The sequence below is a fragment of the Mus musculus genome, chromosome 12, assembly GCF_000001635.26.
Source record: "Mus musculus strain C57BL/6J chromosome 12, GRCm38.p6 C57BL/6J".
NCBI lineage: Eukaryota > Metazoa > Chordata > Mammalia > Rodentia > Muridae > Mus > Mus musculus.
In genome coordinates, this window is record NC_000078.6 from 65,076,202 (window position 1) to 65,092,683 (window position 16,482).

Below are 16,482 nucleotides of genomic sequence, written 5' to 3' on the forward strand. Positions count from 1 at the left end.
CCGGGAAAGGCTGGCTCTTGTGGACATAGCTATGCCAGCAGAATTACTCAATGCAAATGTGTTCATCTTACATTCTTCCCCGTAAGACATCGTCTGTGGGTAGCAAAGCCCTGTCTGATACATAGACTTCTCTAGTTATCTTCAGAAGTATCTTGTAAATTGCCAGTGTTTTGAAATATTTGTATATGAGTGGGAGGCGGGGCGGAATGCTAAACTTATTTCCAGCATCCGTCCCAGAACGATTTCCCGGTTGAACAATTTGCTTCCCCTCAGATCTTACCACCTTCTTCTTTCTTCTTTCTTCTTTCTTCTTCTGTAGGCATTATCTAATAACAGCTTTGACCCTTGGGTTGCATCAGAGCTCCAAGGTGTCATTACGATTGTCCAGCCGTTCTCCCTTTAAGTAGAGTACCAGAGCATGAATGTATTAAAAAAGTAGGCCAGACTATTTATTTATAGTCTATAGATGACGGTCTGAAGTTTCTGAGTGTTCTCTGTCCCTGTGTGTGTTTCTTCTGTTTTGTGTTCCTGTATGGCTTGGCTGGCCTGGAACTCCCCAGATAGAGCGAGCTAGCCGTGAACTTACAGTTGTCCTACCTCAAGCTCCAGAGTCCTGGGGTTACAGGGAACTTTTGCTACACCCTGCTTCACTGTTACTTTGGGGGGGGGGGGGGGAGGTGTTCGAGACAGGGTTTCTCTGTATAGCCCCGGCTGGCCTGGAACTCACTTTGTAGACCAGGCTGGCCTCGAACTCAGAAATCCACCTGCCTCTGCCTCCCTATTGCTGGGATTAAAGGCGTGCGCCACCACGCCCGGCTTCACTGTTAATTTTGTTTACAGGTTCAACTCAAGCTGTTAACAGGAAGGAGATATGGTCCAGCAGGAGGGTTCTTTTCCTGACACCGCAGGTCATGGTAAATGACCTTACTAGAGGGGCTGTTCCTGCCACCCACGTAAAGTGTCTTGTGGTGGATGAAGCTCATAAGGCACTTGGGAACTATGCTTACTGCCAGGTAAGCTCTTTTTTCAAATGCTAGTTTGTAGAGGATGCATAAATTCTTAACGGGCTTGGGGGAATAAGTCTCAGTGATGGGAACTATTGCTAGTGTGATTATAAACGCCTTTCATTCACTCTGTCAGAACAGAGGGTGCTGGGAAATCTCTCTTGTCCATTTAGATCTGTATTTGCTGCTTTTTTTCCCCCTTTTCTTTTCTCTTTTCCTCTTTCTTTCTCTTTTTTCTTTTATGAGACAGCATCTCTCTATGTAGCGTTGCTGGCCTGGAATTCACTACGTAGACCAGGCTGGTCTTGAACTCTCAGAGCTCTGCAGGCCTCTGATAGGCATATGCTACCACACTCAACTCTCTGATATCTTCTTAACTTTAGCAAGAGTATTAGTCAGGGTTCTCTAGAGTCACAGAACTTATGGGTAGTCTCTATGTAGTAAGGGAATTTGTTGATGACTTACAGTCTACAGTCCAACTCCCAAACAATGGCAGCTGCAGCTGTGACTGGAAGTCCAAGGATCTAGCAGTTGCTTAGGTCCACAAGGCAAGCAGGCAAAGAAGAGAGAATCTGCTTCCAATGTCCTTGTGTAGGTCCCCACTAGAAGGTGTGGCCCAGATAAAGGTGTGTGCCATCATGCCTGGATAATGTCAGATGTAGGTTGTGTTTCTTCCCTTCCTTCTCAGTAAGGAATTTCCACCTTTAAGAATTTGCTTCTCCTCATAACTTATTCTCTTCTGTAAGAATTATTTAAAGACATTATAATTTCATTCTTACATAGCAGCTCTCTTTGACACAGAGCCAAAATGAAACATTCCAAATGAACTGTTTGTTTGTTTGTTTGTTTGTTTTTCGAGACAAGGTATCGTTTTGTAGCCCTGGCTGTTCTGGAACTCACTTTGTAGACCAGGCTGGCCTGGAACTCAGAAATCCACCTGCCTCCGTCTCCGGAGTGCTGGGATTAAAGGTGTGCGCCACCACTGCCTGGCTCAATGAACTGTTCAATTGTCCTCCCCTTAAATAGAATACCTGGTATGTAAGCATTCTTAAAGTAGGTAAGACTGTAGTTATAATGTTTGGATAAGCCTGGTCTTAGTTTAGGCAATAAAGTACAATATATGTGGAAGTAATGATCCCAGTTTTGGAAGTGGATATCCACTGCCTATGTTTGGAATGACAACCAATGGCAATAAGATGGGATAAGATGACAAACACTTGTCAGTCTTAGGTGCATGTACGTGTGTGCATGTATGTGTGTGTGTGTGTGTGTGTGTGTGTGTGTGTGTGTGTATGTGTGTGTGAGTGATATACATATGCAACATACTTACTAGAGGCAGTTTGGTTTGGTCATAGATTTACTTATCTTACACTAAATGGAATTGTCCCTCACAATCCCTCTTCTATTAAGCAGTGTACCATCATCTCCTCCACCTGAGTGTTTGTCATAAAGGCACTTTTTAATACTGTTTTTATTTACTTTTAGCTGTGTGTATATATGTATGTGAGTAGGTGGGCCTGTGCACCTGTGACTGAAGGTGCTTTCAGAGTCCAGAATAGGCTGTAGAGCTAGAGTGCCAGGTGGCCAACTTGGGAGAACCCAGGTTCTCTGCAAGAGCAATGTGCACCCTTAACTGCCGCGCTGTCTCTGCAGCCAAAGTAGCCTTTTAAATGTGTCCAGTTTGAAGGTATCTGTGCTATTGTCATTGTTTAGATAGGGTCTCCCTGCGAGTCCAGGTTGGCCTCTGACTTGGATTGCTTCTGACTCAGCCTCTACCATTATAAGTGTATCGTAGCCAGTGACCAGAGATGTATCAGATCCACTATGCAGTAGGGAATGAGGGTAGATCAGTTGGAATGCTGAACTCTCAGTATACGCTTGTATAGCTACTTTGTAGTATAGAAAACAGCTAGGAGCTGATATTAGGATAGAGGATACAGAGTGGGAATACAAGAGAGAGAAGATTTGATTTCACTGCCAGTTTGTAGTTTCTGTGGAGATGAGATATATTGTTTCTGTATTATCCTAGAGAGAAATTTTATTTATTTATTTACTTATTTTAGTTTTTTGAGGTAGGATTTTTCTGTGTAACTCTGGCTGTCCTGGAACTCACTTTTTAGACTAGGCTGGCCTTGAACTGAGAGATCTGCCTCTGACTCTACCTCTCAAGTGCTGGGACTAAACATATGAGCCACTGTGCCCAGCAGGAATTAAATTTCTTTTTTTTTAAATTTATTTATTATTATATCTAACTCTTCAGATGCACCAGAAGAGGACATCAGATCTCATTACAGGTGGTGCACCATGTGGTTGCTGGGATTTGAACTCAGGAACTTTGGAAGAGCAGTCAGTGTTCTTAACCACTGAGCCATCTCTCCAGCCCCAAGAATTAAATTTCTTACCATTACCATTTTAGCTGTATCTAGGAAATATATTTATTTATTTATTTTTTATCTTTCTAGATTAATACAGATTATATTGAAATTCACATTTGGGAAAATATTTAATTATTGTTTCTTTCTTTTTATTTGTTTGTTTATTATTTGAGCTAGAACTGGCTTTGAACGCACTCCGTAGCCAAAGCTGAGCTGGAACTACTCCTGATCCTCCTGCCTCACCTCTTCGCCAGCTGGATTACATCTCTCATCACTGCACCCATCCTGAGAGATACTTTAAACTTTGTTTTTTTTCCAAAACAGGGTTTCTCTGTATAGCTCTGGCTATCCTGGAACTCACTCTGTAGACCAGGCTGGCCTCGAACTCAGAAATCCGCCTGCCTCTGCCTCCCAAGTGCTGGGATTAAAGGTGTGCGCCACCACTGCCCGACTAGTTTAAACTTTTTATTCCAACTATTTGGAAATTTATTTATAGAGTTAACTTGTATTTTATTTTCAAAGAGTAGGCATTACATGATTTTTTTCTTTTTTTTTGAAGCAAGGCTGTGATTTAATGGAGATATTTGAATATAGGCTTCAGTACAAGGATTAGTAGAAGGCATTCAGCAGAAGTAAGACATACATGAGAGTTTGGGTAGGCTTCTCTTAGAAGAGTCTCAGAGAGTGAGACATACCAGAGTGCAGATACAGGCTCCTCAGTGGGCAATCACAATCTTTTTTTCAAAAGCTGTAAGTCTTACACTTTTCATAATAAATACAGTTGAACATGTGTTGACTTAAGTAGTAACACACAGCCTTATATATCTAGATACAAATGACAAAAGGCACACAAGCACTGGGTAGCCCAGGCTGATCTTAACCTTTTGTTTTTGTTGTTGTTGTAGTTGAGGGGTGGTGGTGGTAGTGGTGGCGGGAATTGTGACAAGGTTTCTCTGTGTAGCCCTGGCTGTCCTGGAATTCCCTGTGTAGATCAGGCTGGCCTCAGATGCAGAGATCTGCCTGCATCTGCCTCCCAATTGCTGAAATCAAAGGTGCCTAGCTGGCCTTAAACTCTTAACAGTCCTTCTCCCTCAGTCTTCCAAATGCTGGCAGTATAGCTATGAGCAACCCACCAGCTCACTTTCCATGTTTGATAGTTTGGTAGATGTACGCGGATGTAATACAGGTTACTTGGCCCAAGATATCTTCATTGTCTGAACGAATGCTTTGAATCCTGGTTCTCTCTCTCTCTCTCTCTCTCTCTCTCTTTTAATAGATTTATTTGTTTGTTTTATGTATATGAGTATACCATCACTCTCTTCAGACACACCAGAAGAGGGCATCAGATCCCATTACAGATGGTTGTGAGCCACCATGTGGTTGCTGGGAATTGAACTCAGGACCACTGGAAGAGCAGTAGGTGCTCTTAACTGCTGAGCCATCTCTCCGGCCCCTGAATCCTGGTTCTCATACAGCAATTCTATTTTGACTTGAAATACTAGGGATGAAACTCGGGCCTCAGCCTACTGGATAGATAGCCTACTACTGAGCTTCAGCCCCACCCCCTCTTACTTTTATTTACATTTTTTTGTTATTATTTGCTTACTTAGAGATGAGATCTTGCTTGTGTGGTTCAGACTATCCTTGAATTTGCTGTAATCCTCAGATTCTTACACATTCCACATTCATCTTAAAAAGGAGTTCTTTAAAGCACCAATCCAAAAAGTGGTTTTTTTTTTTTTTTTTTTTACTCCAGTGGTTTTTGACCCCTTTGGGTTTGAGACCCCTTTGGGGAGTGTTAAACTAGCCTTTCATAGGGGTCACATATCAGATGTTTATATCACGAAGTAGCATCAAAAATGATTTCATGGTTGGCGATCTGTATTAAAGGGTTGCAGCATTGGGGAGGTTGAGAGCCACGGGCCTCTATCTTCTACTTGTCTTGGCCATACATTTGCTTTTCATCCTTCTACAGTATCCGAGGATATCACCTCTAGCACTCTGCTGGGTAGTTCTTGTCAGCTTGACACAGAGTCACCTGGGAGGAGGCCCTAGCTGAGGAGCTGCCTCCACCGAATGGGCCTAGGGATATGTCTGTGGGTCACCTTGATTAACAATCATTGTGGGGTGGCCGGCCTTGCTCATGAGTAAGCCGCAATTGTCTGTCTTTCTCTCTCTCTCTCTCTCTTTCTCCCTTTCTTTCTTTCTTTCTTTCTTTCTTTCTTTCTTTCTTTCTTTCTTTCTTTCTTCCTTTCTTCCTTTCTTCCTTTCTTCCTTTCTTCCTTTCTTTCTTTCTTTCTTTCTTCCTCTCTCTCTCTCTCTCTCTCTCTCTCCCTCCCTCTTTCCTTTTTTTTTCTCGAGACAGGGTTTCTCTGTATAGCCCTGGCTGTCCTGGAACTCACTTTGTAGACCAGGCTGGCCTCGAACTCAGAAATCCACCTGCCTCTGCCTCCCGAGTGCTGGGATCAAAGGCGTGCGCCACCATCACCCAGCAAGCCGAAATTGTCGGTGGTCACTGCTTTAGTGCCTGCTCTGACTTCCAGCACTTCACCCATTGACTGTAACTTGTAAGATGAAATAAATTTCTTCCCCACAGTTGCTTTTAGTTGTTTCATCAGAGCAACCAAAAGTGAACTAGAGTAAACACTGAGACACAATGGTTATTGAGGATATTTTGTCTTGCATAAACCTTCTTTCTGCAGTGCTGGGATGACTCTTAGCACCTTCTGTGTACATGTAGGCAAACACTTTGCCCACTAACTTATGTCCTCTGGCATTTATCAGTAATGCTTTCCCTCCTGTTTCTGTACCTAACAGTGTAGCCCAGGCTGGCCTAGAACTCATGCAGCCCAGGCTCACCTTGATTTTTGGCTATTTTCCTATCTTAGCCTCGTGAGCGCTATGATTATTACTGGTGTGCCCCACCATGTCCAGTTTCCTTTGTTCTTAATTGGAGTCATTCTGCTGAGGTCTGCCTTGTCTATAATAATATGCCTTGATATGTGGTGTCTAACACCTTTTAAAAATACCTTAAAATGGTGCTGGAGAGATAGCTCAGTGGTTAAGAGCACTGTCTGTTCTTCCCGAGATCTAGAGTTCAATTCCCAGAAACCAAAATGACTCACAACCATCTATCCTGGGATATGATGCCCTCTTCTGTCATATAGGTGTGCATACAGATATGTGCTCATTTACATAAATAAATTAATCTTATTAAAAAAATATCTTAAATATGGTTGAGCATTAGTCAAGATCCAGCTTGAATATCATTAAATCTAAATCATTTGTTTATGGGATAAAATGATTGGTGGTCGTTCCATACACCAGACTATCACTGTACCAGTGGAGGAATAACCGTAACAGACCAGACATAATGCCCTGTTAAATTGAACCACTATTATTTTCACAGTGAGCAGATGAAATTAAAGTCCTTTTTTTTTTCTTTTTATAGGTGGTAAGAGAATTGGTCAAATACACCACTCACTTTCGTATCTTGGCTCTTAGTGCCACGCCAGGTAGTGATATCAAGGTAAGTACTGTGACTTTCCATTTATTATGTGAAAGAAAACACGATTTTTTTTTTCTTTTGGTCTTTTGAGACAGGGTTTCTCTGTATAGCCCTGGCTGTCCTGGAACTCATTCTGTAGACCAGGCTGGCCTCGAACTCAGAAATCCACCTGCCTCTGCCAGCCAAGTGCCGGGATTAAAGGTGTGTGCCACCACGCCCGGCTAAAAACGCAAATTTTTATATGATGCCAGATCAGTTTTCCAGTTTACTGTTTACCTGGTATGGCTTATGGACATTTATACCACTGCAGAAGTTTCTTTGCAGTAGTAGCATCTGTCCCTCTCTCTTTCCCCCCTCTCCCTTCTTTTCTTTCGGTTGGAGACTGGTTCTGGTTATGTTGCCAGGCAGGCCTTCAACTTGCTCAAGGGATCATCGTACCTCAGCCTCCAACTTGGTTATGACTGCAGGCTTGAGACTGCAGCAGCTGCTCTGGACCTTGAGCGCAGAGCCTTAAGCATGCTATGTCTGTGTTTTTCTGAGCTCCTAGCCTCTCTTTAGTATTTATTGAGCCACGGTCTCCCTAGGCAGGCCTGATCCTTGCTTTACCCTCATGAGTATCTCAGGTTGCCACCTTAAGGGCCTAGCTATGTATTTTTGTTTGAGTGTTCACTTGTTTGTTTGTTTGTTAAATTTGATTTTTCACTATTTTTGCCACCACGATAATTTGTAGAAGATTAAAATGTTTATATGACTCTCACCTTGCTTTTCCTGGTGTTAGTTAGTATTGATATAACTATAAATTTAAACCACAATATTAAAAGGGCAAACTAATACCTCCTCTGCAGATCTTACTGAGTTTTTCCAGTGTGCTCCTCACACACACCACCCCCATGTTTTTTTGTACTCTGCATTATGATCTAAGATCCTACTTTGTGGTTAAATACAATGTCTCTTCCCTTCAGTCCAAGATGTGATGGTAGTTCAGTCTTACTTCCCAAGACTGTATGCTTTTTTTTGTTTGTTTTGTTTTGTTTTAAATAATTTATATAGCATGTCTGTGGGAGGGTGCCCGGTCCCCTAGAACAGGAGTTACATCCAGGTGTGAGCTGCCATGTGGGTGTCACTGGAGTTGAACCCCAGTCTTCTGGAAGAGCAGCCAGTGCTCATAACCTCTGATACATCCCTCCAGCCCTGACTGTATGCTTTTAAAGAGGAGGTGTGAGCTGTTTAGTAGAATGTCACTCAGTTTGGGTTTGTCTGGTGCTTTTGTGATGGTCTAGAAATGAAGTAGAACCTTGCTCCGCATAGGCTAGCAAGAAATGCATGCTATTGATTGGATTGGTTAAGGTGATAGTTCTGGTCTTCTGTGTTGTAAACGTGCCTTTCTTACCTTGTGGAGGAGCTTCACTGAAGCATGCACACATCCTGCTTCAGCATCTCGTTACAGTTCTAGCTGCAGCAGTTACTTCTTTAACATTGAAGCTTTGTCATTTCTTCCTTCCTTTCCCTAGTTTCTTTTACTTAGTTTTTTTTGTTTGTTTGTTTGTTTTTGAGAAAGGGCCTTATGTAGTTCAGGGTGGCCTTGAACTCTCTATGTGACTGAAGATGACCTTGAACTCGATCCTCCTGCCTTCACTTCTGAATCCTGGTCCTATAGACATGCAATCACCAGGCCAAAAGAATGCTGTGCTGGGAATGAACCCAAGTTATTGTGCCTCCTAGGGCAAGTACTCTCCCACTGCAGTGTATTCCTAGACAAGTTGACACGTACACTGTGACCTCTGCAATAAAGACCCGTGTTCTCTCAAAACCCAATTTACTTACGTATGTTCATGTGCACTATTCATTGTTTTTCTGTGGACTAAATCAGGCATTATTTTGTTGCCAGTTGTCCTAGCTTTGCCCATTGGGAACATTTTGAAATGATTCCTGTGTCTGTTAATAGCACTACACACACCACACCACATATCACAACATACATCACACATCATACCATACCATATATCACACCATACTATACCACACAACACAACACAATATACCACACCACACATCACATCATATCACACATCAAACCACAGCACACCATATACCACACCATACCACACATCACACACCACACAAGACCACACATCACATCACACCATACCACCTGATACTTTTTAAAGGCATTTCTTAACCCCTGGTATGACAAAATCTTGGGGTGTTTTCTGCTCTGACCATGAAATCACCCATTTCTCCAGGTGTCTTTGGGCTCTAGTAAAAAAGCAGACTTTGCCCACTTAGTACAAGTAATTGAACCTGGGCTTCATGCTGTGCGTGCAGTCTGCTACTGAAGCGATACCCTAAGCCCAAGTCAGATTCTGAATTATATTGCACAGCATCCTGGTTTCTTAGCAGTGTGGTCTTCATCTGCTGTTTTCTAAGGTTGTTTTACCTCTGACACACTGCAAGCCTCTTTTTTTCCCCTCTGTACATAATCTTGTTTTTATTCTTTGGCAATTCCATACTTCATATATAGTCTTCAGGACAAGTAGAAATTGCATCTCTTCTTCTCCTCTTTATTAATGCTTAAATATCCCCTTTTTAAAAAGATCTATTTTAACTAGATTATCAAAATCCAGCTTTCCTTGTCATGTTAATTTTTCTTTGATTATTTGTGTGTATGTGTTTATAAGTGATGTTCCTGCTTGTGCTCAAACACAGAGCCCGCAGGAGAATGGCAGACATCTAGCTCTGTTACCCACCTCCTTTGATACAAGGCTGTCACTTAACTTAGATGTAGGCTGGAAGCCACCCAGCCCAGGACTCTTCTGGCCGCCCCGTGCTCCCACAGTACTGAGCTGTAATGATGTACATCCAGCTTCTTACTTTTTAAAGCAGCCTTTACTTGGGCCCAGATGGCGGTCTTCATGCTTTTGTAGCAAGCAGTCTTAACCCCTGACTCATCTATCCAGCCCTATCGTTTCTTAATTTAAAATTCATTATAATCTGCCTTTTAAAAAACGTTATTTATTGGCCAGGTGTAGTGGCGCACACCTTTAATCCCAGCACTCGGGAGGCAGAGGCAGTCAGATTTCTGAGTTTGAGGCTAGCCTGGTCTACAAAGTCAGTTCCATGACAGCCAGGGCTACACAGAGAAACCCTGTCTCGAAAAACCAAAAAAAAAAAAAAAAAAAGTATTATCTTTCTGCCCCAACCAAACTATAAAATATATGCACACAGTAGTTCAGCCCATTTTACCAATAGTTTTTCACTAACCAAATGCCTGGCCTATGGAATTTACCTAAATATTTGTTGAGGTGGTATGGTAGCTTACAACTGTGATCCCAGCACTTAACAGGCCTAGCACAGGAACATTGCCTCTAGTTTGAGGCCACTCCGGGTTATATAGTGAGATCTAGGCCAATATAGTTAAAATGACACTGTCTCTAAATAAATATTTAGCAACAGCAAGAAAATTGTTGAGTGAATGAATATATATATATGTATATATATACACACACACACACGCACATACATATTCTATATATATTTATGTACATGCCTATAGTTCCAGCACTGAGGAAGCAGAAGCAAGCAGATTTCTGTGAGTCTAAGGTCGACCTGGTCTATGTAGTGAGTTCCAGTATGGCCAGAGCTACACAATAAAACCCTGACTCTATTAAATAGATAATAATAATTGAAAGCCTTAATTTTATTTATTTAGTTGATTGGCTTTGATCTTCAAGACATGGATTCTCTTATAGTCCTGGCTGTCCTGAAATCACTCTATAGACCAGGCTAGCCTTGAACTCAGATCCACCTGCCTCTGCATACTTAGTGCAGGGATTAAAGGTGTGTGTGGCTGCCACTGCCACCACCACCCAGCTGAGCCTTAATTTTATGAAATGGTGTAAATGCGGTGCTTAGATCCATGGACCTCATACAGTAAGCATGGTGGGTGCATTGGTCCTGTGTTTTGGGTATACAAAGGTGATTGAGATGAGATTGGTTTTGAAAAGGTATTTTATTATTTTATAAGTATGAATGTTTTGCCTCCCTCTATGTCTGTGTACATGTGCATACCTGGTGCCCAGGAAGGTCAGAGGAGGGTGTCGGATCCTCTGGAACTAGAGTTAGACAGTTGTGAACTGTCATGGGTGCTAGGAGCTGAACCTGGATCCTTTGGAAAGGCAGACCTCTTAACCACTGAGCCATCTCTCCAAATCTTAAGATGTGGTTCTTGCCTCAGAGTATTTTTTGAGTTAAACTAAGTCTGAATTCCTTATGTTTTGTTTTGTTTGTGAGGTAGAATCTCACTTTGTAGCTTGACCAAGCCAGCTCAGTCAGTCAAGGAGTGAGGATTAAAAAGCAAAAGGATAATTAGACAAACACTGTAGCCTGACCCCAGCCAGTTCTGAAGCTCTGGCGGGTTTATTTTTTCCCAATCTGCTTTTATACCATTTTAATTACATGCAAGTAATAAGGTCAGGTCTAGGCTTAAGAACAAGCAAGACAATAAACACAAATAGTCAAGGAACAAGCAAGGCAATACACAGAGTCCTGAAATCACTGTTTGTAAGGGCTTATCTGGATGACCAAGGTATCTGAGCCTACTGCCCTGTTCTAGTCCAAAGTCATATTCATGACTGAAGGTTGCTTCTTTGTTCTAGCCTAAAATCAGATTCCTACCTGAGCTTACTTCCTTGACATGACTGGATGTCAGATTCATACCTGAAGCCCATTTGCTTGTCCTTGGCCAATGTAAGATTCCTGCCTTGCAGCCCCCAAAGCTCTCCACAGTAGATCTGGGTTAAAACTTGGTCCAAAGCCCAGGAGGCCCTGCCAGGCATGCGGTTGCACCCCCAGGACAGGCTTGTTTCGTAACTACTGATCATAGTGTCAGGGCTGTAGTCTTCTTACACAGTAGAGCTGAGTCCCACTAAGGTTTAAGTGAAAGGTATTACATACATCTATCTATTACTGTTATCATGTTTTTGATGCAGGGTCTTGTCATATAGCCCAGGCTAGCTTCAGATTTCTATCTAAGTGTGCTGTCTAACTTATACCTCACTGTTTCTGTATAGGCTGTGCAACAGGTGATCACTAACCTACTAATTGGGAAGATAGAGCTTCGTTCGGAAGAGTCTCCCGATATTTTGCCTTACTCTCATGAAAGAAGAGTTGAGAAGCTCGTTGTCCCCCTTGGGGAAGAACTAGGAGCCATTCAAAAGACGTATATCCAGGTAAGCTGTTTTCATGAGTTTGGGGCTCGGATAAGTAAGCTGGTAATGGGATGATCTCAGAGTATAGTAAAGGATATGCTGTACTTCGTATAGCAGAGTATATGTGCGCCATTTCATTTCATCGTCATTATAAAGCTGAAAAACATCTCTGAAATTGAAACTTTGGGGGTCAGCCAGCCCTATTTTCATATGCAGTAAACCATTTTTTTGTATACAAAAATGGGCATTCGTGAAACAAGTAGCCTTCGGCTGGCTGTGGTGGTGCTGGGATTGCTTCTGGGTACCTACTGAACATATAGTTAAATAACTTTGGGCTTTATTTTTTTTTCCCATGTAGCCTAGGCTGGATTCGAACTTGTGACCCCCCACCACCTATCCTCTTGAGTATTAAGATTACAGGAATTGTAAACAGTCCCTGAAAGCTTTACACCTCCACAGGGAAACATCTGGGTGAGGGAAGACTAAAACTCAGTTTAGTCTGATTTTAGTAACTGGCCAATACTTCAGGAGTCTGACATCAGCTCATTTATTTTTGTTGTATTTAAGCACACCACAAGTGTGGAAACAGGTTTTTACATAACAATTCACTCGGGCCCATGAGTACCACAAAGGTTAAGACATGTCTACAAACTACATATGGCTTCATCCTTGTGGGTTCTGGTTGTCTTAGAAACAATGCTCAAGACAAGGGTCTAGGGAGAATGACTGAGGTAAATAGGACCCATAGCCCAGAGGCCTCAGGACTCGGCCTGACCCTAAGAGAACTCAGAAGTCACTTAGGCTGTTGTAAAGTACAAGCGACATCTCGCACAAGGAAGAGCTGTATGGCCTAGAAGTAATGCCCAAGGGTTTAGAGGGAAGGGTCTGGGAAAGCATAAATTTGTATTATAAAACCAGCTGCCGTGCTCATCCCTGGGGAAGGTTTCTCTGCCGCTCTCAGCTTTCCTTAGCTGCCTATAGTTCTTTGTCTAGGGCTGAGGCATCCTTAGCTGATTGTATATTTTTTTAAGTGAACCTTTGGACCACAGTATGAAATACAAACATGAATAGATGTATATAAGCAGCATTACAGAAAAACTGTGGCTCTGAATTTTTACAAAGTCAATATATCCATAATTCAGTCAGAAATTTCTTTTCATTTTTGAGACACGGTCTCTCTGCCTATCCTAGAACTTGCTAAATAGACCAGGCTGACCTTGGACTCAGAGATCTGCCTGTTCCTGCCTCTTGGGTGTTGGCAGTAGTTTCTTTAGAATATTTTCTTTTTAAATTTTTTTAAAAGAATTATTTATTTTATGTATGTGAGTACACTGTCGCTGTCTTCAGACACAGAAGAGGACAGCAGATCTCATTACAGCCACCATGTGGTTGCTGGGAATTGAACTCAGGTCCTCTGGAAGAGCAGGTAGTGCTCTTAGCCACTGAGCCATCAGCAGCCCCTAGAATATTTTTATAATAATATTCTTGAACAGAAGTGACATTCCCCATCAGGTGATGGCAATGTACTGACACTTCGTTGTTGTTTTAACTGGGAGCAGGGGGACAGGGGAGAAAGGGGGCCTAGTGTGGGGTTATTACTGCTCCTAATATATTGAGGCCAGGAAGTGCCTGACATCCTGCAGTGTACAGAATAGGCATCCCACAACAAGGCCCAACTACTATGTGCCAGTATTGCAGCCGTTGAGAAACTGCTAGTGTTTTCTTTTCAAGGCTGTTTTGTCTGTCCTTTATTCTTAGTCTCCTAGGAGAAGAACCATGTGTTTTCAAATCTTCATACTCACTGATTAAGAATGGTTTCCATTGCCCTCCCCTACCAAAGTTATCCCACTGAGAGATGAAATAGTTTCCCTTTCCTCAACTTTGGGCTTGTCCTGATTTATAAGTAAGCTAGTAGGCCGGGCATGGTCACACACAGAACTTTTCTCCCAGCTGACAGAGGCAGGTGGATCTCTGTGAGTTCCAGCTTGGTCTACATAATGTTGTTGTGGCACACCAGGGCTACATAGTGAGCATCTGCTTTACAAGTGGGGAGGGAGGGAGGGAAAGAAGGAAAAAGAAAAGAAAGAAATAGGGTTGGAGTGTTGTTCAGTGATAGAGTACTTGCTTGTGCCTTTCTTGTGCAAGACTTTGGGTTCAACCCTAAGCTCTAAAAAAGAAAAGAGAAGAAGTAGATATGGCCTTGAATTATAGTTGAATTTATGTTTCTGCCCACTCTTAGGTGGATGGCATCTAGATATAAATGGCAATGCTTTGGAAGTTGGATGTCTTGTGTTTAAAAATTAATTTCATAGTATATTTTATTAAATATCGAACTTCTTTTTTTTTCTTTGTTTTGTTTTGTTTTGTTCTGTTTTGTTTTTTCCAGACAGGGTTTCTCTGTGTAGCCCTGGCTTTCCTGGAACTCACTTTGTAGACCAGGCTGGCCTCGAACTCAGAAATCCACCTGTCTCTGCCTCCCAAGTGCTGGGATTAAAGGCGTGCGCCACCACCACCCAGCTTAAATATAGAACTTTTAATATAACACACACATATGTGATAACGTCATTGAATTTAAAAAAGGACTTAAAAGTAAACTTGAACTAAATTTCTTTTAAATTTGCAGATTTTGGAAACATTTGCCAGTTCTTTGATTCATAGAAATGTTTTGATGAAAAGAGACATTCCCAATCTAACAAAATACCAGATAATTCTGGCAAGAGATCAATTTAGGAAAAACCCATCCCCAAATATTGTGGTATGTATTTTTAAATACGTTTTGTTGTAATTAACTAAATGTTTTTTGAACGCCTGGTAAAGTCTAAGTGGTAATTTCTTAGGTATATATTAATTAAGTTCAGTAACAATTTCATACAATTTATTGAAGGTGTGTTGGTCTGCATTTGTTATTCTTGCCCTGGGGAAGCTGAGGTAAGAGGACTGCTATTAGTTCACAAAACAGCTTGGGGTAGAGTGTAAGACTGCATCTCAAACAAAAGGAGTAAGGGAGAGAGACAGCAGAGAGAGCAGTAAAAAAAGCACTTGCCACCAAACCTCAGGACCTGAGTTTAGTCATGGAGGCTATGTGATACAAGGAGAGTTGTCACACACACACACACACACACACGGAGGCTATGTGATACAAGGAGAGTTGTCACACACACACATACACACACACACACACACACACACGGAGGCTATGTGATACAAGGAGAGTTGTCACACACACACATACACACACACACACACACGGAGGCTATGTGATACAAGGAGAGTTGTCACACACACACACACACACACACACACACACACACACACACACACACGGAGGCTATGTGATACAAGGAGAGTTGTCACACACACACATACACACACACACACGGAGGCTATGTGATACAAGGAGAGTTGTCTCACACACACACACACACACACACACACACACACAGAGAGAGAGAGAGAGAGAGAGAGAGAGAGAAATTAACAAAGTATTTGTCCTTCATGAGACCAAGTCTATCCAACTACTTTCCACTTCCATCGTAGCTCACATATTTGCTTCAGTGCTTGACCTATAGATCTTTTAATAATGGCTTTGAAAGGACACGCGAACAGCCTATATATTGTAGATAATTTACCTATGAAGAAAAAGAATAAATACCAGTTTCCTGTTGATTCCTTTTTTTCTTTTCTTTTCTTTTTTATTTTTTTGTTTTTTGTTTTTTGTTTTTCAAGACAGGATTTCTCTGTATAACCCTGGCTGTCCTGGAACTCACTTTGTAGACCAGGCTGGCCTCAAACTCAGAAATCCTCCTGCCTTTGCTGGGATTAAAGGCCTGCGCCACCACGCCCAGCTTTGATTCCTTTTTTTTAAGGGATGGGCTTTATATGGAAACTACATGATACTTACATAGCCACACCCTGTCATGTGACACTCTGTAGAACTGTCAAGTTATTACCAGTATAGATGGTGATTCTTGTCTTCTGACCCTTACTGTATTACTGCGACAGTGGCATGGAGTTGACATTGTCATTTCTTCTCTGGATAAATTTGACATGTTTCTTGCAGGGAATTCAGCAAGGCATAATTGAAGGGGAGTTTGCCCTCTGCATTAGTTTATATCATGGTTATGAGTTACTGCAGCAAATGGGAATGCGGTCATTGTATTTCTTTCTTTCTGGAATCATGGATGGAACTAAAGGTAAGTTATAGGAAATTATTTCAAAGAAACAATGGCATGTTATTCTGGTTCAAGACATTGAGCCAAAACCAAGGTTTGAATCCACTTAAACTTGTATATTTTTTTTGCAGTGAAAATACTTTTTTTTCATGCAAGTATATTCTGGTCACTGTTTCCTTGCTCTTCTAAATCCTCCCCACCCCCAACCAATCCATC

General features: G+C 41.9%; 1 protein-coding gene across 6 annotated transcripts in view; it reads left to right on the forward strand.

Moving 5' to 3' along the window:
• The window catches only part of Fancm (Fanconi anemia, complementation group M), a 57,733-nt gene that overhangs the window by 2,092 nt on the left and 39,159 nt on the right, over positions 1–16,482 (forward strand). For all 6 annotated transcript variants that reach the window (XR_001780407.2, XM_006515340.4, XM_006515341.4 and 3 more), the window contains exons 2-6: positions 841–1,013; positions 6,831–6,908; positions 11,957–12,115; positions 14,718–14,849; positions 16,155–16,287. Coding sequence is in view for 4 of the 6 variants with exons in the window: in XM_006515340.4 (XP_006515403.1) it covers positions 841–1,013; positions 6,831–6,908; positions 11,957–12,115; positions 14,718–14,849; positions 16,155–16,287 (675 nt within the window). In the remaining 2 variants the exon portion in view is untranslated. The remainder of the gene's footprint in view (positions 1–840; positions 1,014–6,830; positions 6,909–11,956; positions 12,116–14,717; positions 14,850–16,154; positions 16,288–16,482) is intronic.